Genomic DNA, 27923 nt, shown 5'->3' on the forward strand with positions numbered 1-27923 from the left:
GCCCCTCAGATCTGTTAACTGGATCATGAATTTCAAATTATTGCTTCTCAAACACTACTAATGCAACTGCTGTAAACCCATTTACATTTAATAGATATTTAGTGTCCCCTGTCTTCTACAGTTTGCCACTAATCAGCTCCAGCAGAGCAACTGGAGGTCAAATTGCTCAGAGGTACATCAGCAAGAATGTCTTATTCATTTCCCCGCTGTCAGACATCAAGGTGAGCAGCTCTGTTGCAACAGATGTGTTTGACTGGAGGGAAATCCCCCACGGTGAAAAAGTGTATCAATGTTGCATTAGCATGGTATGGATCAGTAAAGCTGCATGGATCCGACTAAATCAAGTATGCTTCAATGGTTTGGTAATGTTAGAACGCTGGCACATTTTCTGATGGGGGAGAAAACACACTCCAACAGTCACTGCAGCATTTTCCCAAAGTGTTGCCATGTACAGTAGAGCTGATTAAACTTCTTATAACAGAAAACCCATGCTTCTCAAAAACTTGGGTGCAAAGGCCTTCTTCTTGCCTTGCCAGATGACTGAACAAGGAACTAATTTTGAATTTTCAAAACATTTCCTTTCCTCGGGGGAGGAGTTTTCAGAGCTGTTGCACTGCAGAAGAAAATAAGGCTTCAACAATAGCTACATGTCTGTGATGTATTCCCTTTTGGGGAACTTCTGTACGTTTGCTCTCCCAATGGGTGTGGGGGGAGCTGCGGGTTCAAATCTGGTCCATTGCATGGATCTGACTAAACCCTGCATGCTTCAGTGATTCAGTAATGTGAGAGCACTGAGAGGTTGTCTGGTAGAGGAAAAAAAACACAAAATATATGTCCACACCAGGCACAGTGGAATGCCATTTGCAAGGGGGGAAAAAAAGCTTAAATTGCCATCAGCACTTGTCCTTCACTAAGGGTAAATGGAATATTTTGTGGTATTAAATTAAGTAGAAAGTCAGAGTGTAGATAGGCAAAATGATAAATATATGGTGTATTGCACTTGCTGATGAGTTAAATCCGAATGAAACTGAATTCCATTACACAAAGGAATAAGTCCAAGGCTAAACACAAATCACCAAATGCAATTAGTGAGAACTTGAGGCTTTTTTTTCCAGAGGGAATCAGGACTCAGGATGTCTTTTTATCGTGCAAGCACAAGAGTCATGCACATGTTTGCGTGAGGTTCTTTTCTACTTCAATAAAATAGAAAATAAACACTGAGGAGCCCAGTGATTTAATTGTGCAAGCCCACACAACACACAAAGCCTCTTTCTCTCCAGTCTTTTCCTTTTTGCATTCCTTCTCAGTCCAACATTTCATCTCAGCAGTTTCCAATGGAAAACATAAAATTTATTCTTGTCATGCACCCAACTTCCTTCCTTCTCACACCAAACCAACCCACCCACCGTGACTTTCACATCCCATCTGCCCTTCCTTCTCTCGCCTCTCTCCGTCCTCCTCTCCTTCTCTCTGTCCCACTCCTCCTCTTAACCTGGAGCCAGGCAGGATCACGGCCCAGCCTGTCCTCTAGCAGCACTGCAGCTACCTTCCAATGCTCCCCGTCGAGTAATTGCCTTGATTTTAATGACTTTTTCAATTATGCCTACTTGGCTACAGCTCTCGCCCCGTAATCTCCATCATTTCCATCCATTACACTCTCGTATTCCCCTGACACTAATCAATCTTTGGTTTCTTTTAAACCCTTTAAAGCAGTGGAGCGCCTTTTTCCCTGAATAACAGTGACAACCTCCTGACCTGCCTCAACGCAAGCTGTTCAAGGGCTGTGAGGTGAGACAAGAGGAAAGAAGAAGAGAGGCAGCCGAAAGCAAAAAATGTGCCTTTTTTTATCAAAGCTAACCAATAATACACGTTTGGAACATGTACAACACACATGTTTATTAGGGAGTTCCTACCTGTTCTTTGACAGAGGCGAGGATGGAGGAGGTCGTCTCCGTCTCAGATCTGTCTCCATTGGAGGCTGGCATCACAGGGGCAACCATGGCCCCCTTCTCCTGCTCCGCAGGCTGCTCTGGCACCGGCATTGCTAATGAAGAAGAAACATGATGAAGGCGCTTGCAGATTTGAAAGTAAAAGCAATAAAGGGAGCGAAATAAAAATGGGTCACATTAATGTCAATCCAGTTTACAGTCAGCTCAAGAAATCTACTTTGTTTGGAGGGAAGAGACCTCGGCTAAGTCCTTGCATCTATGCAGGATTATCTAATCAATTCAACTTTGATTTGGACAAAATTGGAGGAGTTCTTCAATTTTTGCATTTCTGACATATTGACAGTCACAGATAATCACATCTGCTGGAAGATCATCATGTGCCAGAAACAACAGCTAAAGTCATTCTGCATTTGTACTCAGATAGCTAACAGAAGAATTCAAATGTTCACCTCTGATGAACAGTTATCGCCAATCAGTGAAGTTCTTGTCCAACTGAAACTGAATTTTAGATTAAGAAACTATGAATTTAGATACAAATAATAGCATCCTTTGAAACTCCTGAAATGACCTGGTATTGATTCTTGTGAGGTATTCAGACTGTGAGGAGACTAAATCCCTTAGTTCCATATTGCCAATTTGTGTCAAAATGCATATTCTTACAGTACATTTAGTCTAGTTCCCCTGCTTCTCATGTGCTATGTCATGCATGTCATTTGTTTGGTTTCATGTTGCGCACTGCTCACCTATATAAATACAATTGGAAAAATGTTTATTCCTTTTTAGAGTGATAACACAGACATGGTACACATCTTCTGCTTGTATGTGGCATCATTTACACTGTCCAAGATAATTATTCACTCTGATGTGCATCATTAACGTCCATAAATCCACTTAGAAAACATAGCGTATCATATCAGAACAAGCCTGAGAATTATATTTCTTTCTAGTTTTCTTCAATATCAACTTAATGATGTCTGTACATCCATGACAGGTACATTTTAAACAGGAATTGCTAATAGCTAATTCTGCAAACTTTTAATAGTGCCAGTTTATCAAAATGTAAACAAATATTGGCTAAAAAAAATAGGGCTCCAGTTGAAGCTTACAGCATAACTCCATGGCAACATTACTTGCTCTTTACTTCCCCAAAGCATTATGGGATCTGTAGCTTCAAAACATAATATGATTATCATTCATCACAATACAATATTACATTGATACTTTGGACAACAATACAATACTAGTCAATATCACTAAATCTTCCACAATACAATTTCAATTAGATTAGATTTGATTTAGGGGCCTGTCATCCATATGGGACAATACTATATGCTCATTTACACAGTTGGCTACAAGAGAAGCTGCCACCCCTTTCTTTGCTTTCAGCCAGAAAAGATAAAAATAACATAAACATAACTGAAAATAAATAAACTGGTTCATTCTATTTGAAAACACTTTTTGGAAAAAATGTTTTCATTTCAATTCAAACCATGATCTTTGTCCTATGACTTCAGGGCTGTCTGACTTGAACACAAACTTCTCCCAACATCCTCAAAACGTGGATTAGCAACAAGTTATTTTACCAAAAGTAGAAAATTCAATAGCAATAAACTATAACAGACAGAACAGCTGTCTTTTGTAGGTCCCATTTTCGTCACATAAACAACATGCTAAGGTTGATAGCAGAAGCCTATGGCATTTTACGTTGCATAAATTAGCTTAGCGGCTAGCGGACTTTTCCTCTACTTATAACTTAACCAGTTTATTATTTATGCTTTGACTTACTCACCGCTGGTTTAAGTCCCTGCATCTCCTGACAGAACAGCGCAGATGATTTTCAGTGTACATGCACGTTTTTTTCAGTCAATATTATTGAAACACAGCAGCTAACATAACGTTAGCAAGACGTCAGTGAAGTGACCTGGCAGCAGGGCTAGCTCTTGGCGACATAGGCGGGCGCCTACAGCGCCACTCTCTGCAGGGGCGCTGCTGGTCACGCTCGTTAGCGCTCTTTCCTCCTGTTCTGCCTTGAAAATAACAAATGAATAAATAAAGAGAGAAATAATCATAAACTCAGCACCCCTGCTGTTTCTCATCATTGTCCTGCTGACCCAGCCTGCATCAGGAGCACTGATGGCTGCATATTGAAAGTGAAAGTCGGAGTTGAGTTACTGATGCGCACCTCAGGTCAGAGAGGGAGAGAAGCCTGACTGACACATGTAAACAGGCAGGTTATAAATTATCTACGTTTACATATTTATTACATTATTTTTTTCATTAAAAACGGTCTAAACCTTCAGGTGCACAAGGAGAAAAAAGAAAGGCAAATACAAAGGTATGTCTTTTATAACATAAAACAGGCTGTTTTGTGTGATGACATTTCATTTGTACTATCTAAATTAAAATCAAGCAAAGCTAGATAATGATGCTTTGATAGCTACTAAGAATTGAGGGATGTTTGTGAATCATCTGAATGTCAAGCCGGTAGTTTATATAGTTAATTACTGCTGCTGGCTGCTTAGTGCTGCTCTTTCTACCCAGTAAGTAGGCTACTAGACACTTTGTTGAAATTAGCTGACCAATATGGACAAATAATTACTCATATTGTTGGCCATGTGTTAGTATTTAATTGTGGTGCATCCTCTTTTATTTTATTAATGAATAATCACAGCCTCGCCTAGGGCACCAAAATGGATAGAGCCGGCCCTACCTCGTGTTTCCTCAGTATGGCTTTAATTTCTGAAAATATATCACCCTAAATCTTGCTGGACCTTTAAGTTTAACTGAAAAGAGTGAGTAGAAAATGACAGATAGTTTGACAGTTAATACCAGGCGGAACCAAGCCTTTAAACATGTCAGTCAGACAGTGTACCCAGCATCCATGAGTCTACTGTGGATGCAGTGCTTGAATGAATACAAAACCCTCAACTGTAAATAAATACAGCAATTAGTCTGCAACACACAGAGTCACTCCTCTCACCTGTGTCACTGCCAGTATGTCACTTCACAAATAGGGGTCCTAGTAGACTCGTTAAAATGTGATGCCCCACTTATCAGGATTTTAATTACTTTATTCATACGCGGGTCTAGTTAATTTCAAAGAGACTAGCAATTATTCACTTAAAATTTAAAAAAAAAAAAACCATAACGTTTGATCTTTTCTTTTCTTTTCTCTTTGCTGCAATTTATCATAAGGGAAGGACACACTGATGGATGCATCATTTAAGGCTTCTAAATTGAGCTATCTATAATAACATAGTTCTTTAACATTAATTGTTTTTAAATCATCAATAAAAGCCTTTGTGCATCTGTACTGTGTGAGCACAGACAGAGAGAGAGATAAAAAGTCAAAGAAATCAGGAAATTGGTCTGCGAGTTTTAGAGAGAAGAGACCATGGGGATGGGATTTTGTCAATACAGCAGCCCGGCTTCAGCGGAAGACTAAATAATGAACTGATTGAGAATGGGATTTCATCATGGAGTCTCTTACTTTGCAATTTGCCACAGCCCTTCATTTTTAACACTTGATGTGGTGATCCAAATCTATGCTAGCTTTGGTTAGTCCCTGCAGCCTGAACATACACACACACACACTGGTGCATGTACGTCTGCAGTGCAAATACAGTTGTATGTTTAATTTTACAGTTTTAAGCAGGTTTTTTCAAAAGCAAATATTTACATTACTTGAATTTAAAGCTAATCAAACAGACGCTGAGGGTAAGTGAGCCATTAGCGTCACGCAACTCAGCTTACAAAGTCAGTGAGGATCCAGACAGTCTGCAAATCAAACATCCAGTCAGTTTATCAGCCAGTCAGCTAGCCAGCAGACAGACAGCAGGCCAGACAGGGTGGTGTCGGTAAATAAAAGATGCTAGTGAGATGGCCTGCAGATGGTTATTTTCACTCTCACTGACAAACACCACGACTGTGTCTGGCATCTCCCCTCCTGAGTGGAGATGAGTCACCAGAGTTTGGCTCCTGAGCAACCAGAACCCCAGCAAAGACCATATCACACCAGCTGGCTGACTGCCGCATTTCTCTTGAATGAGCCAAAAATGTGCAAGTCAGTGGGAGGAGGAAAGACTCACCTCACCTTACTTTGTGGAGTTGTTTTCTACAGTAAACACCTCGGGCCATGAAGTGGAGCCCTGAACCTGCCACAACAGGATGAACCCGACGCTTCATCAATTATTTAATCTGTGGCTCCTCGGCAATAGTTTCGTGCTGTGGTGGTTTGGTTTTGGTTTCACAAACCTTCCAGTTACATCTGTAGCACTCAGACGGACTGTATTTTGCTGTAGGCATGGAAGACCTTTCTCATGGCTGGAAAATCACAGTTGTTACTAATAATATTAATGATGGCTTCATTCCATTTAGTTGTGCCAGCAGTGGGCCATGCCAGAGACCCTTCACTGGCACACCTGAAATGCAGCTTATTATTCATCCTGCAGTCACATTGGCTCATTTCCTTAGTCGGGAAGTCGGTTTGCAAATTTTGTTGGGTTCATGAGCTTTAATGTTGAAACAACATGGATGCTAGATGCAATTGCCTTGAGCATTTAAACAACACACTGATAACAGTTTGAAGCTTTATATTACCATGTGATTTTAACTGAAACTACTAAAATATCACTTTACCTGACTATAACATTTATAACTAATCTAGGTCACTCTTCATGGACAGCAGTGGTTACAATCTAATTACATACAACAATATGCATGTGAGCAAAATTCTGACACCCAATATGTGAATTTATAAAAAAGTTATTACTTTATTCAATTTCTAATGTCTGAATATTCTTAAGAATGAAGAGTTTGTTGCCCTTTGACAGGGTGTGCTTAGATTATTAAATTTTTTTATTCATTTATTTTATTCTCATTATATGGGTGACATAAAATAGTCTAGAACATGACAATACTGCTGTTTATGCCCGATATTTCTGGGACAATATATCGTCCAACAAAAGTAGTTTTTGTGAGAAGCCTCTATATTTAAAACTCATAATTTCCATCCGGTGACTGTTTTGTATTTAGAAACACTGACAAACAGTTTTTATGGCACCCCCATTAGCCAAAGGCCTTCTCACACTTTATACACAATATTCAGTAAACTAACAAACACAAGCCAGAAATGCAGTTGTGTTTAATGAGCTAAACAAGGTCTGAGTGACTTTGTTACGTAAATTCTTTTGGCCAACGAGTGAAACACCCAAATCACTGAACAGAAAAAAAATCACAATATAAACCTAGCAGCAATGCAAATTTTGAGCCTCTGCATACACACATCCAACATTGTGAACTATGTATTGTCCAAGAGAGCCAGTGATCACACATAGAGTAAACCCTTTGTGATTAGTGTCCACACAGGTGCTGTCTTCAGAAAACTGCAAAGTTGGCTCACTGTATACTGCCTGACTTCAGAGATAATCCCAGTAACAACACATCCACCATCAAATGTCACAATACTCCACCACCCCAATGTTCTTCCTGAGCTTTTGTCAGCAGGAACAGTTGAGCTGCTATTGAATAGATGCATTACATCCTGCAGGGTACAATGTAACAGGAGCCTATGCTTAGAGGGGGCTTTTGTAGCTCCGGGGACACACTTAATTGCAGCACATTCTGGCTGATTTGAGTTGTGTGCGGCTTTCCGTTGAACTGAGGAGGAATGATGGTCTGACATTTCATTTGGCTCAGGCCAAGATAAAAGCCCAGACAATGTCTCCTGTTTTTGACAGCATAGTAGAGGAGCCCGTGTTTAGCGGAGTTTCTTGGAGAATAAAGTGTAAACAATAAAAGGAAAACTCCCAACAGGAAAAAGATTGCACATCACAGTGTCAAGTTTTACGATTACTAATTTCTTCAGAAGTTTACAGTTTGGAAAAAAGACAGCCAAACGAGCAGTCAAGGAACTACTGTACTCTGTATTCTAAAGGGCTATGGATTTGAATAAATTATATACTTAGTGTTTAAGAATACCTGCGACTATTTTGTTTGTTGACACATATGCGTCCTTCACTTAATGCTTTTACTGTTTCTCTGTGTAGATTTTATTCAATCCATTATCCGCCGACTGTTTTTCTATAATTTACAATGCTGCATTCCACATATTTTCAAGGGTAATTTGAAAACAGCTTTGGTTAAATTACAAGTATTATCTTGGTAGCTGAACCATAGAATATACACTTGTGAATTACGTGTTTGCAAGCTGGAACATGCTTTTTTTTTTCAGAAGGGCCAGCACAGTCTTAAGGTTAGGTATTCAGGTCAATTTGGGCATCTTTTAATGCAATGTTAATTTCATGTCTAACTTGATGGCAGGATAGAATAAAATTTGTCTGTTGTCCAGTTTGTGTGCTATCCATAAGGCAACATTGCAAAATCCTGAAGGGTAAAAGAACCATCATCCTGTAACGCTGCTGCACAACCATGACTAGATATGTATTTTTATTTTTCACATACAGTCAGTAGTTGTTGACGTCCCTAAACTGCAGCAGAGTGATTTTCTCCGTTGCCAACTGTATTACATCATGCATGCTTCTGCTGGCACATTCTCTCAGTTCTATTTAAATCCACATCATATCAATAACTTATGCTTATCAGCCTAATACTTTTGAATCGGGACCTTTCAGTATTTCGATCAAGTGGCATGTGAAAAACGAGCTGGGCCAAATTAAGAAGGCTACAGCTGTTAACTAATTGTGTCATTTATATATTTAATCAGCATTTAGTTTAATACTGTATGAATATCAGATCAGACTCGGTATTGGCAGGAATCGCAGTACTGCAACTGAGATTCAATAGCTTGCAAAAAAAGTGTTTTTAAATGAATATTTGGTAAAAATAGATTTGATCATGCAATCAGCCAACTTTTTAGCTGAACATATATGCCACATTTCCATTGCATGGTATGGCACGGCTTTACTCAATCTGACCCACTCTTCTTTGGCTTTCTGTTAGCAGAAGTTGGGACATTGCCTGGTGCTTTTTTTTTTTTAAACCAAGGAGGCTGAAATTCCAAATGAGCTGACGATACTAAAAGGTGGAGTTAAAACACTGCAAACCACTGACTGGTCAGAGAGATAATCCCTTGTGTGACATAAGACAGCCTGCACAAACTTACCATTTTTAAATGGTCAAGCTATGGGAGATAGTTCCTGCAATTTTTTTATTTGCTCGACCAAGATTTTAAAAGAGGCAGTCTACAAAACTACAGTGTACGCTGTGTAAACTACACTGTACAATTGATGAAATTCAAATGTTCCTCTGTTTAGCTGCTAATGAAAGGATTCAGCAAGTGTCAAAGAAAAGGACCTAAAACCAAAATTTAGTCAAGTCACGCCATGCCATGCATGCATTTAGAGTGTTATTAATGGGGCAATCTACTCTATTTTTTAAAGTTTCCAGGTTTTTGTTGGTCATTCATATTAAATTTAGGCATTTCCTTAGTTGTTCCTGTATGCTCACAATTGAGAAAAAAACAGCTTCTGCTCCACACACAGGCAAAAACGCACAAGCATGCAAACACAAGGGTTACTCACACCTTGAGTCATAGGATTTGGCAGAATGGGCACCTCTGACCCATGCTCACACCATGACCTGACAGGCCTCCACACCTGCCTCCTTCCGGCTGAACACACCTTACGTGAACATGTCCTCACTCACACAAACAAACACACATTTTCCCATTCAGCACATGCACACACCTCCCTCTGAGGTTCATTGAGGTGTCCTCTCCCTTTACCCCATGACCCGTCAGCTGTCTGACTCCAAGCGCCGTGGCTCAACTACATTGCCCTGCTTTGTCCTCTCACCTCATATTCCCTTTTTATCCACTTTTCTTCCTTACTTTTATCTTCTAACTTTTACTTTTTAAGATCTAATTGGTTTGATTGTTAATAGCTGATAATAAAGAGAAGCATAAAGACATTTTTACAATCTCATATAGTACTATGAGATTGTAAAAATGTCTTTATGCTTTGTCTCTGTTAGCCAGATCTCCTGCTCCATCCCCAGGCCATGCCCCAAGCATTGCGTGATCAGGAAGCCATTGTCCTCAGCACGTTTGAGTGAGTGGCTCCTCTAAGGGATGCAATCAAAAGTGTGCTTCTACTTCTCACATGAAATGACACTGCTGAAATATTTACAAAGCTTTGAAATGCAATCAAGGTTGGAAAGAATTGCATGACGGCTGTACAAGAAGAAGGTGGTTTCTTTGGGATGTCAAATGCTGTACAGAAGGTGGAGCTTAAATCCTCCTACTGTACAGACCTACTGTAGGCTAACGAACAAATGGCATTCATCACCCAAGACATTTTCAATATTTTTTTCATCATTCCTGCATTGGGCTTTAAAGAATTTTTCTGCCATTGGACACGCTTTTTTTCAAAATATCATGATCCAATAGTGTTCACCTGTATTTGGTACTCATATTTAATGTTCAGTATAGTAATCTAATCTGTCTTCACTAGTGCAAGATGTTCTCTATATTCATAGACATTTCCTATATTTTCCAATAAGCGTTTGATTCGGTAACTTTTTGCATTCAGGTGTGAGTTATTCATGGCTGTGGAAGAAGCACGGATGATAGCAATAGCAGATAAAAGAGGTTTTATGTTCACGGATAAGCCCAAGTCAGTCTTTTTACTTATGATGTAACAAGCTTTGTGGCTGTATTAAACTGTTGAGGCAAGAGGACCTGCCACCCTTCTGTCTTTTACGATGGATTACTCCTGAGAGGCTGTCACCAAAATCTGATGTTTACCACTGATGCAGCAGATAGCAGATGTTTTTTTCCCTGCTTTCAAACTCAACTCTACTGAGCTGGATATATGAGGCATGTCATTTCAGCCAGTCATTGTGGGGAGTGGTCTTATATCAAGAGTTGTACTGCAGCAAAGGAAAAATGTAAAGTGCAATAAGAGTTTGAGCAGATGTTAATGTGGCTCTGGCCCAGATAAAATTAGGAAAACTATATCCATTAAACAATCATACCTACTAATTAAGGCTGGCCATTAATGCAAAAAAACACAAATTTAGCGACAATTTTAGAAAATAGAGGGCAAGAATATGGAAAAGGTGATGATATTAAGAAGTTTAGGGCTGAATAAACAGTGAATTTTGACTACACTCAACAAAAATTTAAATGCAACACTTGTTTTTCATTTTTCCATTTTTCACAATTTTAAGTTACAGATACGAGTTTTTATGCTGATATAAGTCTTTCAAATTGGTGCAAATGTATTAAAATCTATGTTAGTGAGTAGTTTTCTTTTCCAGGACACTCTAAAATGTGCAGTTTGATCACACAACAGAATGCCACAGTTGTCCTTTGTTTTGAGGGAGTGTGCCATCGCCTTGCTGACTACAGAAACGTCCATCAGAGCTGTTGTGCATGGACTAAATGTTCTTTTTACTATCATAAGACATCTCCAGTTGTTTACGTTGATTTGGCTGTACATCCAATGAGCCTCATAACTGCACAAACCGGTTACAGTGATGAATTGCTTTCAGGCCAAGACCCTGGTGAGATGGTTTCTGATAGTTTGTGCAGAAATTAATCGATTGTGCTAACCAGTAGTTGCATCACCTGTGTGGGTGGCTGGTCTCAGATGACCTTGCAGGTGATGACACTGGATTTGGAGCTCCTGAGCTGGTGTGGCTACATGTGGTCTGCGCTTGTGTGGCCTGTTGGATGCACTGCCAAATTCACAGAAATGACATTGGGGATGGCTTACAGCGGTAAAGTAAACATTCAGTTCATGGGCAACAGCTCTGGTGGACATTCCTGCAGTCAGCATGCCAATGGCACACTCCTGAAAAACTTGTGACATCTGTGACATTGTGTGAGATCAAACTGCACATTTTAGAGTGTCCTTTTATTGTGACTATGCCAAGTTGCGCAAGAGTAGTAACAATGCTGTTTAATCAGCATCTTGAAATTCCACACCTGTCAGAAGAAGAAAGAAGTCTTAAATTTGTAACTTAAACCTGTGAAAATGGAAACAAATTTCATTTTTGGTTCAGTATATTTATTTTGTGATTGTTTTTGGTTACAGTGTAAAATAAAGAGAAGTATGAAGTCAAAACTTCAATTTCAGGCATCAGTAAGTTCTAGTTCTAATAAAATCTGGAACCAGTTCCAATTCAGATGTGGATCTTGAGCCCAGCCATTGGCGTAGGGCTGTTATTTTCTGTGAACCAGCTCAATTAAGAAAAACACACAGAAAAAAAATCCTGTTGTGCACTGGATAGAGTCAGTATTCAGTCAGTATTTCTTTTGACAAGCTTAAATTGGCCTCAGAGGAGCTGATACACTGTATCACATTTCAAAGACAAATATTTCAAAAATGGCTCAGTGTGACAAGGCTATTCATGCATATTAGACCACATTTTTGATGATGCAAAGCCACTCTCTAAAAATTATGCTTTCTGATGGGGTGTGCCTTGACCCCACAAGCATTCAGTGGAAGACATTTAAGCACATACTCACAGGAACAGACACACAGCTGTTAATGACGTATTCCACTGGGTCTAAGTGCTCTCTATCTTTTGCTGTTAACCATAATGCTTCATTAAAACTGACTCATGCCGATCTGTTCATTTAATTGGAATTTCAAACACTATTTGATTGCTATCAAATCGGTATAGTTCCATATGAAATGGTGAGAAACCATTTATTTAACATTCTCCTGTTTTTGAAACTCAAAATGAGAGACATTTAAATTAGACCTGATAGATTCATCTGACTTTCTGAGTTTTGCATATATTGTAACTCATTAGCCGTGTAAACTTCACCGGCATCCTCAAGAGCTCAAATAATAATCATCCCAAACATGCGGCTAATAATGCTAATGTCATCAGAATGAGGCAAAGCTAGAAAAGTGAAAAAATAATAATTATAATTTCTACACCCAATTTCCCCAGCCAATCACTACTGATTCCCAAAGACTGCTTTGCCTTTCAAAAATGATTCCCAAAGTCTGCCTCATATGAATGTGTGATTGATAGCTTCAATTTACCTCCATGTAAAGTCTAATATTAAACTCTGAATAATGCATAATTCATTTAGCACTGTGGAGAGATGGAGAGGGTGCATGGTACATCTATGTGAACAAACATGCACACACACAAGCATGCACATCACAACTCACAATGTATGTATAAGCACGTCAACACCTTCAAATATGCAGTCACATCCACACCTAAAAATAGACACAGTATTCCCTTGTGTAGAATTTTCATGAGCTGAAGTGAAAAACACTGAAAGAAGTTACGTGTAACACATCCTATTAACATCTGACAACCGTTTAAGTGCTTTATGATCTCATAAGCCTCATACAGAAACTATAAAATAAATGATATATTTCATTGATTGTGTGTAGCTTTAAAAAAACATACATTGATTCAGTCTGAAAAGAGCCATTCCTGGAACTGTAATGATTTAAACCTTTATGTGGTTAAAGTGAATATGTAACAACCCAGGATGTCAAAAGACATTTATTTGATTTTTTTTTTTAGATGTCATGGGCTTCCCTAAACAGACATATTAGCATAATTCCCAGTATGAACTTTTTGAGAATTTAAGTCCCCATAAAATGTAAAAATCAGCTTCCCAGTGTCAATCAGGTGCCCCTTTGTTCATTTGTTCCTTGTTAAATGTAAAAAAAAAAAAAAAAAAAAAAAAAAAAAAATCAGTATCAGAGTACTGTCTTTCTGTAAAATCCATTTATGTAATGGCCGGAACAGTACTGAAGGCATACACTGGTTCTTATCTATGAAAATTGCTTAGTGACACATGAAACCAAAGAAGCTTGTTTTCCAGGGTTTGAAATTACCCGTATCTTCTGTATTATGGGGTCCATAGAGCAGGCGCACCAGACACTGCTGAGCTGAGCATGGCTGAGTACGGTCAGACAGCTAACTTCCACCTGCTAAATGACTGAGTTGAACAGAGATGAAATTATTTAGTCCTCTAGACTTTCGTTAATTTGAACCAAATGAATCAAATTCCAATAGTAAAATGAGTCATTTTGCTGGGGTTGTGACGCCCACAAAATGTATCCACTGATTTACAGACATCTCTTTCACATTGTACGGTAAAAGTCTTTGTGGGCCTCCTGGCATCACGTCACAGACCTGGATGGTGTAATTCCATTTTTTAGCCACTATGTAAATTTCAAATGTCTTATAGCTCACCCTGCACTTAGGGCCATTCACAAAAGTTCCTGCAATCAAATGACACTTTGGGCAATTAGATAGCCTCACTGGTCATATAAAACCACACTTTATCGTTTGTGGGTTGTTATAGTAAGTAAGTTGGATATGTAATATGTCATAGTACAGAAGCTGCAGATGCTCCAATGTCTGTTTCACAGGCGGGGTTGATTGTGTGATGGACACTTGCGTATAAATAAAACATTAGAGTTCACAAGCAAACCCAATATCAGACTGTCAATCACAAATGAGAGACAGTTCTTTCCCATCTTTCCCATCATTCAATTTTTTAGAAAATATAAAACAATAATTCCTGGTATGTTATGGTTTTCTTAAGTTTAAACTCTCATATCCTCTGTGTGTTTGTGTAGGCACATACCAGCAGAGAAAACACATTCACAACAAGTATAAATCATTCATGTATATAAATTCATGCATGCGTGCAAATCTCTGCAAATAACTACAAAATTATCCAAATATGAATTTTTGTGATTTTGAAGCATTTGCTGCTTATGTAGTCCCAGAATCCCAGAGCTCATAAATGCGCTAAAAGGAATAAAAGTGCGAATGTCCACACACAAGTCTGGAAAATGCCTATCGGTGGTTCGTCAAACTTATATTCCCACTGAGAGATGAACAAACTCAAATAACCCCAGAAGAGGCGATATCGGAGCACAGAGCGAGACTGGAGGTGGGTGTGGTTCGTGGCTCCAGCAGCTCCGGTGATTCAGGAGGCTGGTCACAGACAACTGTGATCTGATGCCTCAGGCCTGTTTTGCTCACTTTTAAAAAAGCCCCAGTGCAAGCAGTCAACAGAGAGAGCAACATTGATTATTTCAATCAATACCTCCAGCTATTGCTACTGTAGCATTTCTATGATATACTCCACTGTATTACTCTAAGTATACCAATCATCTGGAAGTCCTCTCCAGCCCAAAAATTAATATTCAATGGATTTCTCTTAAAGGAGAAAAAGCAAATACATTTTCATTTTTCGTTGTTGTTCTAGCCTGGAGCACTGAATGTGCAGCACAAAGACACACACATGAGCACACACCAACACACACATATGCACACAGCTCAGTCTGGCAGTTGGGAAGCAGCGAGATGGTTGACCTAGATTGGGTGCTGGGTTTGAAGACATGCAGGAGAAACCATCTGCATACAAAGTCAGAAATCTCGACTTCCACAGTCAGAGAAACCAGAGAAAAGAACTAGAAATGATTCCAACTTTTCCAGTACAGATATAGTAAACTTTCTTCCCTATGGTCTGCTTTTTTTTTTTACTTTATTTGGAGAGAGGGGAGAGGAGACAGAAATGTGAAATGTAGACAGATACACAGACAGTCAGAAGAAATGTCATTTCATCCCAGAACCTCTACACTGTCTCTACAGGTACAGGAGTGCCACATTTGAATGGCAACTAGGTGAATGTTACTTCGTAGACAAGCAAAACACACATCATTTTGAAAAGAAAAGATGTTTGCAAATTAGTTTGACATTCTGAAATAAGGAATTTGGATCTTGAATGTGCTGCTGCTGCCAAATCACAGTGAAGCATGTCATTCTCCATAAATGCAGACACTTCTTAGGCCAATCAAGATGCATCTTGTATCTCAAGCTTCATCACGTTTGGACTAATGGGATCTGAGGCATTACATTTGACTTACAAATTTTGACCTCAAATTATGGCACCCTTATTAGTCCACTGGCAATAACTATGACTTGAATATTATGTGAATCCAAAACCTTGATGCTGACTGTATCTCAGTCAAAGATATGATGATGAAAGCTGTGACTTAACTGAACCCAAACAGTGACGTGCCCTCAGGGTAAACAGGCAGTGCTTACCCATCCTCCTTTGTAAATCACTTTTTCTAAACCAATAATATTTCATGAAATAAACTTTTAATTGTAACATTAGTGTTTTTTCTTGTGATTTCTATCTGTCATTTGTGTATAAATTCAATAATTTCAGCATTACGATGAGAAATGTAGCAGTTGCTAGGGCATAAATAATGAGAAAGGCAGTGCTTTTAACCCCCATTCACTGTGAATGCAGGTCAAAAAAGCATGTCGCACATGCACACTTCGATCCTGTATTCTACAACATAAACGTCATAAAGCAGTGCCTTTTTATGTAAATATGCCAGATATATCATACAAAAAAATGAGATTCCACACTGAAAATGTGCACAGTTGGATTTAAACATCACTGTGTCAGGGCTCAATGTAGCAAACATATGTCAACATGAATGTTATCATGGTGGCCTAGGATATCTCAGGACTGAACAATTTCAAAAAACTGGTCTTTCAAAGCAAAAAGAAATTTACAGCGTAGGAAGGACAACCACAGCCACAACCAAGCTACCATTACTAATGGAACAGAAAAGTGTTTTTAAACAGACTGGAACAAAGAAAAGATGTACAGCTATCCCATCCGTAAAGTTCCAGTTTTACAACTGTAACTGAAGGTTTTACCAAGAAAGATGAACAAAGCGATATTATCTAAAAGTAGATCTACAGACTGGTAAGTCAGTGAACATTTGAGTTTTGGCTTAATTTTGAACTGAGCTGTGTGTTTTATTGTTGACAGAAACATAGTTGGTCACTGTGCCATGATTAGGGATTTGGTTGCATTCTGATACTGAACAGAGGTTACTGGTGCTGAGTTACATTTCAAAAGCAGTTATTTTGTAGCCACCCTACAGTTTGTGAATCTTGTGTCATCAGATGAGAAGTTGCTTGATATTGGACAGTTTGTGCGTGTCGGTGTCTGTGCATGTGCATGCATGCAATACTTCATTAGGTCTGATCTGGCTTTCAAAATAAAATGCCTAACCCGTAACTGACCCCACAGCATGAAACTGCAAACAGTTGTGAGAGGGGGAAAATGGGGATAAGACTTTTGGTGATTACAAATGCAACATTGTGCCTGGTGCCTGGAAACAATGGCAGCTCATAAGCAGGTTTCATCACCTTGACTGGCAGACTACGAGATACTGTGGCTCATTAACACGTCTGAAATAATACAGTTGCCTCCCAAAGCCAGAGCTGTCAACACGAAAGGCAGCATGCCGCCAATTCCACTGTCACCTCTGAAATCCAAGACAGTCAGGAAGTTACACACCCCGCACAGCGGCAAAGAGACAATGCAAGGTGCAGGAAATAGCAGAGTGCATGAGCAAGAGAGGCCGAGTGATCAGGAGGATGAAGATTAGACAAGAGGGCAGAAGATGAAAGGGTAGGTAAGGAAGGTGGGAAGAAATCAGGCATTTCCTTCCCTGAGTCTCAACTCTTTTGTTTGTCCCACACCTCCCTCTGACTCCCTTCACACCTGTCAGAACAATGTGCGCCTGATAATCTCCTTATAATCAGCATGCTGCCAACTACACACACACACGCAGGATACACACAGGATACACATAGGCTTACTTCCTGAAAGTAACCAAATTGATTTTCTGACAGTGGAAATTCATGCATGGGGAAGAGGGGCAAGTGCCTTAAAAACATTGCGTTTATGACATAAGTGACAGAGGTTTATGGAAATGTGCTCTAAAAAACACATATGCATATGTCAAAATATATTTGTCAGTGACTTAATGTTGATTTAATGTTTAAACACACCACAGTACTACCTTGGAGTTCACATAGTTTTTCGCCCATTCGCATTTGTCACACTTAACTGACTGAATGATCTGTATGACATGGTTCAGTGATGGTGTCCAGTGCTCCCGGATTAGCTCAGAGTCATGCCATCACCCAGGATCATTTGTCTCAACATCAGTCAGTCAGGCAGCCAGCAGGGCTGGCATTAGTCCACTCTGTCTCTCTTTCTCTCTGTATTTCTTGACATCTTTCTCTAAAAAATAAACACATTTCTTCATGAATACAAGACTCTCTAACAGATATATACATAACAGATTTACTTCCATTGCCCGCACTAATGTGAAACCCTCGCCTGGGTCCAGACCTATGAATCCGCTCACTTCACTGAGCTCATCTTCATTCGTTCTGCTGTGTCTAAAAGTTTGCATTCACTCACAGCAGCTACTCCTGTCATTCATGAATCTGATCTGATCAGCTCTGAATGGATCGACAGATCAATTATTCACACCGAGGTCACAAACTGCTGCTGAGGAAAAAAAAGAACTCATGGAGAGCTCTGCCTGTGCTGCGATCACGAACCCACAAAAATCTCAAACTTTAGAGGGGTAGCACCGAATGAAACACGCACGCATTTGAAGAAAAAAATTGAAAGTTTGCTGCCCTGTTAAATTTGCTAAATTGAAGCGGAATACGTTGGTCTCTTGTGACTGGATAGAGAAAATCGAATCTCCGTCCCCCAAGGAAATGGGTTGAAATGGACGCAATTTCAGACTGAAGATGGAAATGGAGACAATCCTGTCTGATATCAGGCAAGTGAAGACGATATCATGATATCCTATATCCCCACTCATTCTCCGACTTACATATTTAGAATAAAAGCTATGCTCGTGTGGCTCATTCCTACTGTTTTATATATTATATATGAAATGTGACAGCACAGGAACCACGGTACTTGCAATGAAATATTGCATGAGTAAGAACCCATTTCATACAGTAAGAATAACCTACGCAGTCCCCTAAGCACGCAAGTAATGCATGTAATGATGTGCGATATCCCCCAATCCATTTATAGCAATGAAAATATAGTCTGTCTTGTAAGAAAGACAGGAAGTTAAAGCTTACAACTAGCTGCTGCCTGAGGGAAGACTACTCATGGCTCCCACTGTTTCTGTACAACCACTGAGAGCTTCCTTAAAGTCTCAGAAGCATTGTCCCCGACTTGCAATTCTGTAAGAGAACAAAAAGTAATATGCATTTCACAGTGTTGGCAAACCTTTAAACATTTGCCAATGCACTGAATCTGCTATTACTTTAGGAAGGGCCAGATTTGTATAAAACAGAATAATGTGTGGTATTCATCTTGCCCCAGGGGTGTGGCAGTGTATCATAGTTTTCTCCAATTACATATTTTTCATGCCTCCTTATTTCAATATTCCATCAAAGTAAATGTTTTCCCTGTCCCACTATGGTGAGAGTGAAACTTAAACACTGATCCCACACATTGTTACTGCCTCCAAGACCTACACAGCTCTTGCACTTGTTTTACAATATCCTACTCACACAGTGACAATTGTGACACATCAGCTTCTTAAACGTATTTCTTTCTCTCACTTTCCACTGCAACAGTCTACACTTATGTGATTCTCACTCTCTGGTAGAGATACACACAAGATAATTATGTTTAATGTGATCTGATGGTGCTTTTGTCTTTCTGTTCAATTTTTTATTTTTATGCCTCAGGTCCAGCTGGCCCTGCTGAAGAAATTAAGCATCATTACCCCCTCGCCCAAAAGCACAGCCAAATGTGGCTTGTTCAGGCTGAGGCCACCTCGAGCAGTTCAAAAACCTTCATTAATGTAATTGAAAGGAGAGTCTGGCTTCACTGCTGTGGGCAACTAGTTCCAAAACGAACCTTGGTAATTTTGCTATTTGGAAAATTGATTGACATTAATAATGAGTGGGCTTTGGCTGGCTCTTTGATACCCTGTAGTGGAAATCAGGCTGGTGATAGCCAATGCTAGACATAAAAGCTCCTGATATAACTGCAGCTATTTGCTATGAAGGGACATCCTGGAGCTGTCCGTGGTGCTGAAAACACTGCTAGTTCCCCATTGTTTCTCTCCATATGCTCATTACACACAAGGTTACAGTTAAAAAGAGCTTTAGCCTTTAAAATAGTGGATAAAATCCTCAAAGTACATAGCCACTATACTCGTTAATGATCATCACACTTACGTCTATTAACTCAGAAAACTAAGGCTACGTTTAGACTGCGGAATATCACGTTTGTTTTTCTCAAATCAGATCTTTAAGGCAGACTGTCCCAACTGTTTTTTTCAAGTGATCAAATCAGATTTGTGTGGCAATCACTGACCTATCTGCATGGGTTGCTGTACTTACAACATAGCAACTGTTTAAACACAGAAACAAGGATAAACATCACAGAAGACTTTCAGTTTTGGATTTATCAATTTGGATATATAATATGGATATAAGTCTTCAAAAAGACACCTCAGTTCAAGGTCACATTATAAAGCCTCTGAAAAAGATGTGATTGCACCGCAGCCCTCCTTAGAGCAGCATGAAGGTTAGCTTAAGAGCAAATTAAGTCAGTCTCTCTCAGGCAGCAGTTCAAAGATATTCAATGTTAGTAACGTAATGTCGCATGCAACTCTGTCAACCCAAGAGTTCATTTCGATAGTGTCCAGTATGCCGGAATTTTTCTCATCATAGTGAGACAGACTTGTGCAAGCAGCTCACCAGTAAAGCTCCACTTAAGCAACACAGTATGCAAAAACACATTTTAAACCATTTCACATGTGGTTTGGCTCTGATTTGCAAAAAAATCACTTTTGTTTCACATTTTTCGCTGTCTAAACTAGAGGCTGACCGATGTATCCGTTTGGCTGATTAATCTGTGCCAAAAGGATATTTTTTACAAACTTTTGTTATCAACAGAGCTTGCCTGTGATGTGGCTGATGGCTGCACAGCCTCCACCAGTCTCACTGGGAAATAATTTACCAGCCAAAGCTAAAGAGAGGAGGGTTGTTTTGAATGTAGCAAAAAGGAGCTCATCGGCAGGTACAGCTTCAGCGAAAACAGGTCCCTGCAGATCTACGACTGTGTCTCAGTGTGCTGTTCTTTATTTTAACAAGGATTTACAGTTTTTGCTGGGACAGCAACAGCTGGTTGAGAGAAATGGTCACTAGAACAAAGTCTGTGAGTTTGTGTATATTGAGTATCTCGACAATAAATAAAAAAATACTGATCTCTAAATTATCTTCTATCAAATGATATTGTTTTTTCTTATTATTTTTTAATTACAAAATTTCCAACACAATTAACAGAAATACCGCTCATCACTGATCACAGTTGTACATGGAGACTCCATACATGAAGTCATGTTGATGTCATTGTGAACATTAAAATTTTAGGTTTAAAATTTTTTTAAAAAAAAAAAAAAGATTTTTTTTACTTTCAGTTTGACGTTCTGTTCTAGATTGATTCAGTAATTACGTTTAATAAGTTTAATGTTCACTTTCAGATTTCTAAATTTATTTACTGATTTATTGCTTTGACTCAAATGTTTTATTTATGTTATTTTTTAATTTAATTTAATTTAATTTGTTTATTTATTTATTTTTTGAGGGGGACGGCTTTTTCGGTCATCATATTGGCCTTTGTGAGGTGAATCTGTTCTTTGTCATTTTTCCTCAGTGTCTCACATCCTGATATCACAACTGTGAATACAATAATAAAGTGAACATATAAACTTAGACTTCCACTTTTCCATTAAAATACCCTGTCTCCCTCTAAAGTGCTTGGAATTCAAGAGAAATGCCAACGTGCGTCACTCTTAAGTTATCACTCATCCATGTCTGCACAATTATCATCTGAGCCACTGACTTCTGTAGGGCACTAACCTGTTAATGCTGGAGATGACATGCGTTTCCAGCACCTCTGACAGGTGGAAGGATAGCGTGACTGGACTGAAAGAAGTGCCTCTAAAAGCAGCGCCGCTCTGTATCCCATCTTAAACACTTACGGGAGACACATAGAGGAAAAGCGAGAAAGTGTGTGTGACAGAGAAGAAGACAGTCCACGTACAGAGAGCAATGAGGGTATAGTGAGTTCAGTTGATAACCTTGACCACGATGGTCATCACAAGCTGTCTTGTAGGTGAGGATATGATTGGCATTCAAAGGGGATGGGGGGGCAACATTTACCTGGGTGTTATCTCTGAGACAGCAGGACTGAGTCTGCCTATGATCTAATGAAGGAGTGTGTTCCTCTGCGACAGGACCAAAAGGGAGGAAGAGATACAGGAGCAAAGAAAAATGGGTAGTCATTTCATAATCTGACTGTTTTTTAACATCATTTTTACATATTGTGGCAAACATGACAAATTCAAGCAGGAATTGTTACACACGCACACGCGCGCGCACACACACACACACACACGCACACACACACACACGCACACACACACACACAGAGCTTCAATAAACCTGTCCTCTGCACTAATTCCTGCCTCCCTCCAAGATAGCTTCTAGTTGTTTTTGTTCTTGTTTGCATTTCACTCCCCAATCTACAGCGCAATGTCACCCCCCCACCCCCACTAAATAAGTAGGGCATCTACTTGGAGAGTGGGAGATCAAAACTGACAGGTCACTATTCTAAACAAGCCGGATAGATACAGAGGAAAAGGGGAAGAGAGTACGAGAAGAAAGGAAACGACAGAATGTCCAAAGCAGAATTGAAAGCAAGGAACAAGAAGAAAAAAGAAACAGTGCGAGAGGAGACGTCACAGATACCCTGCTGCAGTCTGACAGCCATGTGAGCCCCTGTGAGTTTCAAAATGCAATCTGCTTGCACATGCACTTGCACAAATGCACACAGTGTATTTAAATTGGTTACATAACAAGCTGTTTCAAAAAACCAAAATAGATACAGTATAAATACACTGCCTCACTAGTGTGAATCTGCGTGCGAAAGTAAATTCATAAAGTTGTCCCTCCTCAAAAACGCTACTTTTAAATGCCCTTGAACATTGCACCAATGCCTTAGTGAAACTTCTTGGTGCAGCAGCACAAAAAAACAGTTACCATTAGTAAATATATTTGTTTTGTTTGTCTCCTTGTACCAATTTTACTTACATTTTTTAAGAACAATATCCATGGCAATACTGATTACAGAGGACCTATATCTCAGCATTTTACTCATTTCTGTGGAGAAAACTAAAAGAAACCATTATTATTTAAAGTTTACTTTTTTACTTTTTATTACAGTTATCGAAAAATAAGCATATGATGAAGACCTGAACAAAAGCTATGTTCAACCAGCCTTCTGCAATTGAAATGTACAGTTAAAACAACCAAAGAGCAAATAAAACAATGGCCAAAGCATCAGGGAGAAAACACTGAAATTACCAAAAAAGAAGCCTAATAATTATTTGTGTTCAAATTTAAAAAATAATATACACAATACAGAGAACTGTATAAAACGATCCTAAAAATATCAGGAAAACTTATCTCTGATGCAATATGCAATATGCAAAAAAAAAATGCTCAAAATGACTTTAACCTCTCCATTTAAAAAAAAAAACTCTCTTCAGATATTGCATTTACTATTTAGGTTAAATGTACATTTATCATCAGCTCTATATTGCTCTTGTCATGCACTGAATACAATATGAATGATCCAAAAAATATGTCTCTTAGCCCAGGTCCACCAGTTTATTCAATCGAGAAAGAAAATAAATGGTTGGGAACCACCGTTACAGTACACAGCAGCTTCCACTCAGAAGATTCACATATTGCTACTCCATCCACAGCAGCAGCTTCCAATTCATAATGTACCTTACCACAACATAAAATTTTATTATTTCTATCATTGGCTGAGACTTGTGTTGGCCGTAGAGATCACCACAGTATGAAACCTATAAGTGTGAAGGCTGTGCTGTGGCATGGCAGGAAGAGTATACCCCTGAGAGGCCCGGGAGCTGTGGAGAACACGGCTTCATCATCGCACATCCACACATCCTATCCCTCACAACCTTGACATTTAATACATAATTTACATGAGGTGACAGCCATGCGCACACTCACAGGCACACATACACATGCTGCCATGTTGCAAAAGCTGTTAAGCATTTACATATAAGAGCTATAAAACCACCTGAAAGTAAAGATAAGAGACTAAATCACTGGCTTGATGCAATATGTAAGGAGCCTCTACATGAAATGCTTGTGCTACAGTATAAATCTTATAAACTGTCGAAAGGAATAGCCCCGCCACATCAGCACCAATTCAAATGAATACAAAATGAAGAAGTAAGCAAATGCATTGGTACATCTTTGGGAACTGGCTGTCTTTCTGATTCACACAAAGCAAGTCATTAACCCCTTGAAACCTGAGAAAATTGACCTGATTCTGATATTCAAGAACATAAGAAGAAGGCAATGAGTAATTTTACACAAAATGAACCATATTTTACCAAGAAATTATCTGAAAATTTGCAGACAGAAAAATAAAGAAAACAACAAACAAACCACTAATAAACTAAGCACTAATAAATAGATTTTTTTTTTTATCTAGAACATAATTGAAATAACTAATTATAATAATTATGAAAAACAGTTTTCAGTATTTCTTTTCCATTTATTCAAATTTTCTGATAATTTTTTCTCTCTCTTTCCTACTTCTTTTTCGGGCTATTTTTCATGTCAAACTTTACCGATTTCTTGCAATTTGAGGGACATTTCTTGACAAGTTGCTCATTGCCTTTATGCCACATTTTAAAAAATCAATCAAATCTGCTCAGGTTTCAAATGTTTAAATTCTTGTTAAAGGTTTCTGAGCACAACACAAGGAAAGTGAATTTTCAATGGGTCGGTTTCACACATGCATTCTACTGCTCACCGTATCCGTATTAGCTCTCTAAATTTGGACATCATAAATTAAAACAGGCATACTGTTTGCATTTAAGACAGTGCAAACAAAAAGAATACACAGTGTTGGATATGTCACAATGAGAATTTAAATAGACTCAAATTACACAGGTACCATCTGATGTGTGATGCAAGTGAACAGGTGACACCCATTTGTGCAAGCACACACATGGCGTTGAAGGCACACGCAGAAGGCTTGGATGTTATTTTCATGCTCTTCCAGCTGTGCCAAGCCCAAAGTCTTCCTGCTGGTTGTGTTTGATCCCACTGAGATGCCGTACATCTGTCAGAGGAAGGGAGATCCCACTGGGACCGTGCAGCCTCACTCCTACAAGCATGACGTCATCCCTCTCCCTTTCTCTCTCGTTGCCACTATCTCTCCCTCCATCTCTCCATTTGCTGCTTTTCGCTGCTCCTTTTCCTTCCCTTTCTGCTCTCTCTCTTCATTTCTTTCATGTGCTGTTGTCTTCTCTTCGGAGACAATCATCTTGTGCACAGAGAACATCACCGCAGCAAACTGCCGTGTCTGAATGTCTTTTGTTGTTTTGTAATGCAAATCAACGGGCATCAAAGTTCTCATTTGTTTCGTATGTCGATTGCATCTTTTTGTTTGCAGCTGCACCCGCCATGCAGCATCTGTCACATCATTACCAATAATATAAGAACCGGATTCTATATGTCCGACTATGTGTAAATGTGTGCTTGTACGTGTGCATTCAGTGTGTGCAAAAGAACTGTTGCTGCGCTGGCATTTCTGTTCTAATGTTGTTGTCCTATTCTCCTCCTTATCAGCCTCTGAACACATTCCTCCAGACAAATGCATGAACAGTGTGTGTGTGTGTGTGTGCTTGGGTGTGTTTGCGTGTGTGCGTGTTAGCCATAATTGTGACTGTTTGTTTGGCAATGCCTGAATAAGTGCGTAACATCATGTGCAAGTATGTCTGTCAGTGAAATGGAGGGAGATAGGGCGTCAGAGAGTAAGAGAGAGAAAGAGAGAGAGATAAAGGCATTCAGAGCTCGCTCTCTCTGGGTCCAAAGCCCTTGGGTGTCACAGAAGAGTTCCACTGTGTTAATCTCTGTGTAATAACTGAATCACAGACAAAACAATAGAGCTCTCTGTCCCTTTTCACAAGCCAAAAGGCCTTGGGGCAGCTGGTTAGTCTGTCGAACTGCGTGCACACAGAATGTGTGTATATATGTGTGCGCACATACACATGTAGGCCTGAAAATTGAAAGCCAGACATAAAGCACTTTGCCTGATCTGAATAAAGCGAGCGAGGTTAGGAGATGTCTCAGCCCGAATCCTGACTCATTGCTTTCTAAACAAGTTTCCACAAAAACAAAGACACACAAACACAGACGGGACGGAACATTCAATTCATTATAAATCCAATGCATTGTGTAAGGATGACAAAAAGAACAAAAAAAACAAAAGCAGAGAGATGATCAGAGCATATTGTTGGTGGTGTGACTTTTGGAGATGCTGTGTCAAGTCGATTCCCTGCTTCTTCATTGTCACTTGTTAAACAGCATTCTGGATATTCTTTCCCTTTCTTTCTCTCCCTTCCTCTGAGGTGTGATCAGGTTCTTAGTGTCTGCTATTGCTGCGGGACACATATCGGACCTCAGTGAGCTGTTAACCTCCTGAATTAACTGTGCCCTCTACCAGCGTATGTGTGTGTGAGTGATAAATGGACAGAGACAGACAGAAAGATACATTGCTTGATTCAGAGAAAGACAGAAAAGGTAACACGTCATTATCTATTCGTTTACCAACGCACTTCACCTAAAAGCTCTTATACAGCAAGATCTCCGGCCTTAATAAGAGGACACAGCTGTCAAGGTTATCTGAGAGTTGGTTAAGTTCAATTTACTGAGTCTCTTCAAGTGCTGATGAATGCGTTGTCAAAAATGAAAATGTTAATTAAACTGGGAGGTAGAACTTTAAAAGAATAATAGTTGTAAAGAATTATTAATAATGTAAGCATAAAATGAGGAAATTCATGATTTCATGATTTAGTTGTCACTAGAGCTGCCATGGATGGATTACTGACAGGGCCAACAGGGCACAGACCCAGGGGCCCTCAGAGTCAGGGGCCCCCTTTGCTTTCACCTCAAAACATCCCTCAGATTAACACAGACTTAACCAAAAAAGACTCAAAATTACCTCAGAGAGACACAAAATGACTCCAAGGAGACTCAGAACAATAAAATAAAGATCTCAAAGAGGCCATTTGCCACCAAACAAGACACAAAATGATCTCAAGGAGACAGAAAACAACTAAAATAGACAATAAATTTCCACAAAGATAGACTAAAAGACCAAAATTGACACAAAATTACATCGAAGAGACAAAACTAGCAAAAAAAATATACAAAATTACCTCAGACACAAAAAAACAACCAAAAAAGACACATTACATCAGAGAGACAAAAACTACCATAAAAGACAGAATAGTAGCTCAAATGTAGACAAAACAACCAAAAAAAGACTTAACATTACCTCAAAGAGACACAAAATGACCACAAAGAGATGCAAAACCATTGCAAAGCCTGTGTGACTTGCTCCTATGTAGAACAAGTGGTGGAGCATGTTGCATATCTGTGCCTTCGAGCCTACTCATCATTCACCCATGCTTATAAACTATCATAAAATGTATGATGGGGCTGTATGGGACAAGGAAAGTTATGAGGTGCCAGTAAAAAACAAATTAAAAAAGAGAGAGACCAATTTAAATGTCTAATGTCTATTTGAAGAAGAATAAATCAAAGTTTGCAGCAAATGTTTAAGCTACACCTTTGCAGTTAAGCAAAAAGACAATAAATGCAGATCACCAAAACCATTTCTCTGACCACCAGAAGTAAGTCAGTCTATTACATGAACTTAACTAGTCAGACTGTAAGGCTGAGAACTGGCTAGCTACTGTCAGAAAGCTGCCCGGTTGAAGGGAGTGATCCAGATTTGGAGATCAAGATTGCCAAATTGTCTTTTAGCCATTTGTCCTTGTTTTTGCTCTTTTTTGTCAACACAACAAAACTTAAGTTGCAAAAATAAATACTTAAAAAAAAAACTCCTTTGCACAAAAGAAGAAGTGGAGGAAGAAGATAAGGAAGATGAATAAGAAGAAGAGACTTGTGGGAGTTACTCTGTAGGTCTTTTGAAAATCACACTACTTTCTGCTCAGCGTTTGCATGCAC

The 27923-nt window shown here is 39.2% G+C and overlaps 1 protein-coding gene across 1 annotated transcript in view; it reads right to left on the reverse strand.

Annotated features, from left to right (window-relative positions):
- Positions 1 to 27923, reverse strand: part of ctnnd2a (catenin (cadherin-associated protein), delta 2a) — a 302877-nt gene that overhangs the window by 257342 nt on the left and 17612 nt on the right. Inside the window, 1 exon segment of the mRNA XM_042510566.1 lies at positions 1914 to 2044. Coding sequence (XP_042366500.1) covers positions 1914 to 2042 — 129 coding nt within the window. The 5' untranslated portion in view covers positions 2043 to 2044.

This window comes from Plectropomus leopardus, chromosome 21 (genome assembly GCF_008729295.1).
Source record: "Plectropomus leopardus isolate mb chromosome 21, YSFRI_Pleo_2.0, whole genome shotgun sequence".
NCBI classification, from domain to species: Eukaryota; Metazoa; Chordata; class Actinopteri; order Perciformes; family Serranidae; genus Plectropomus; species Plectropomus leopardus.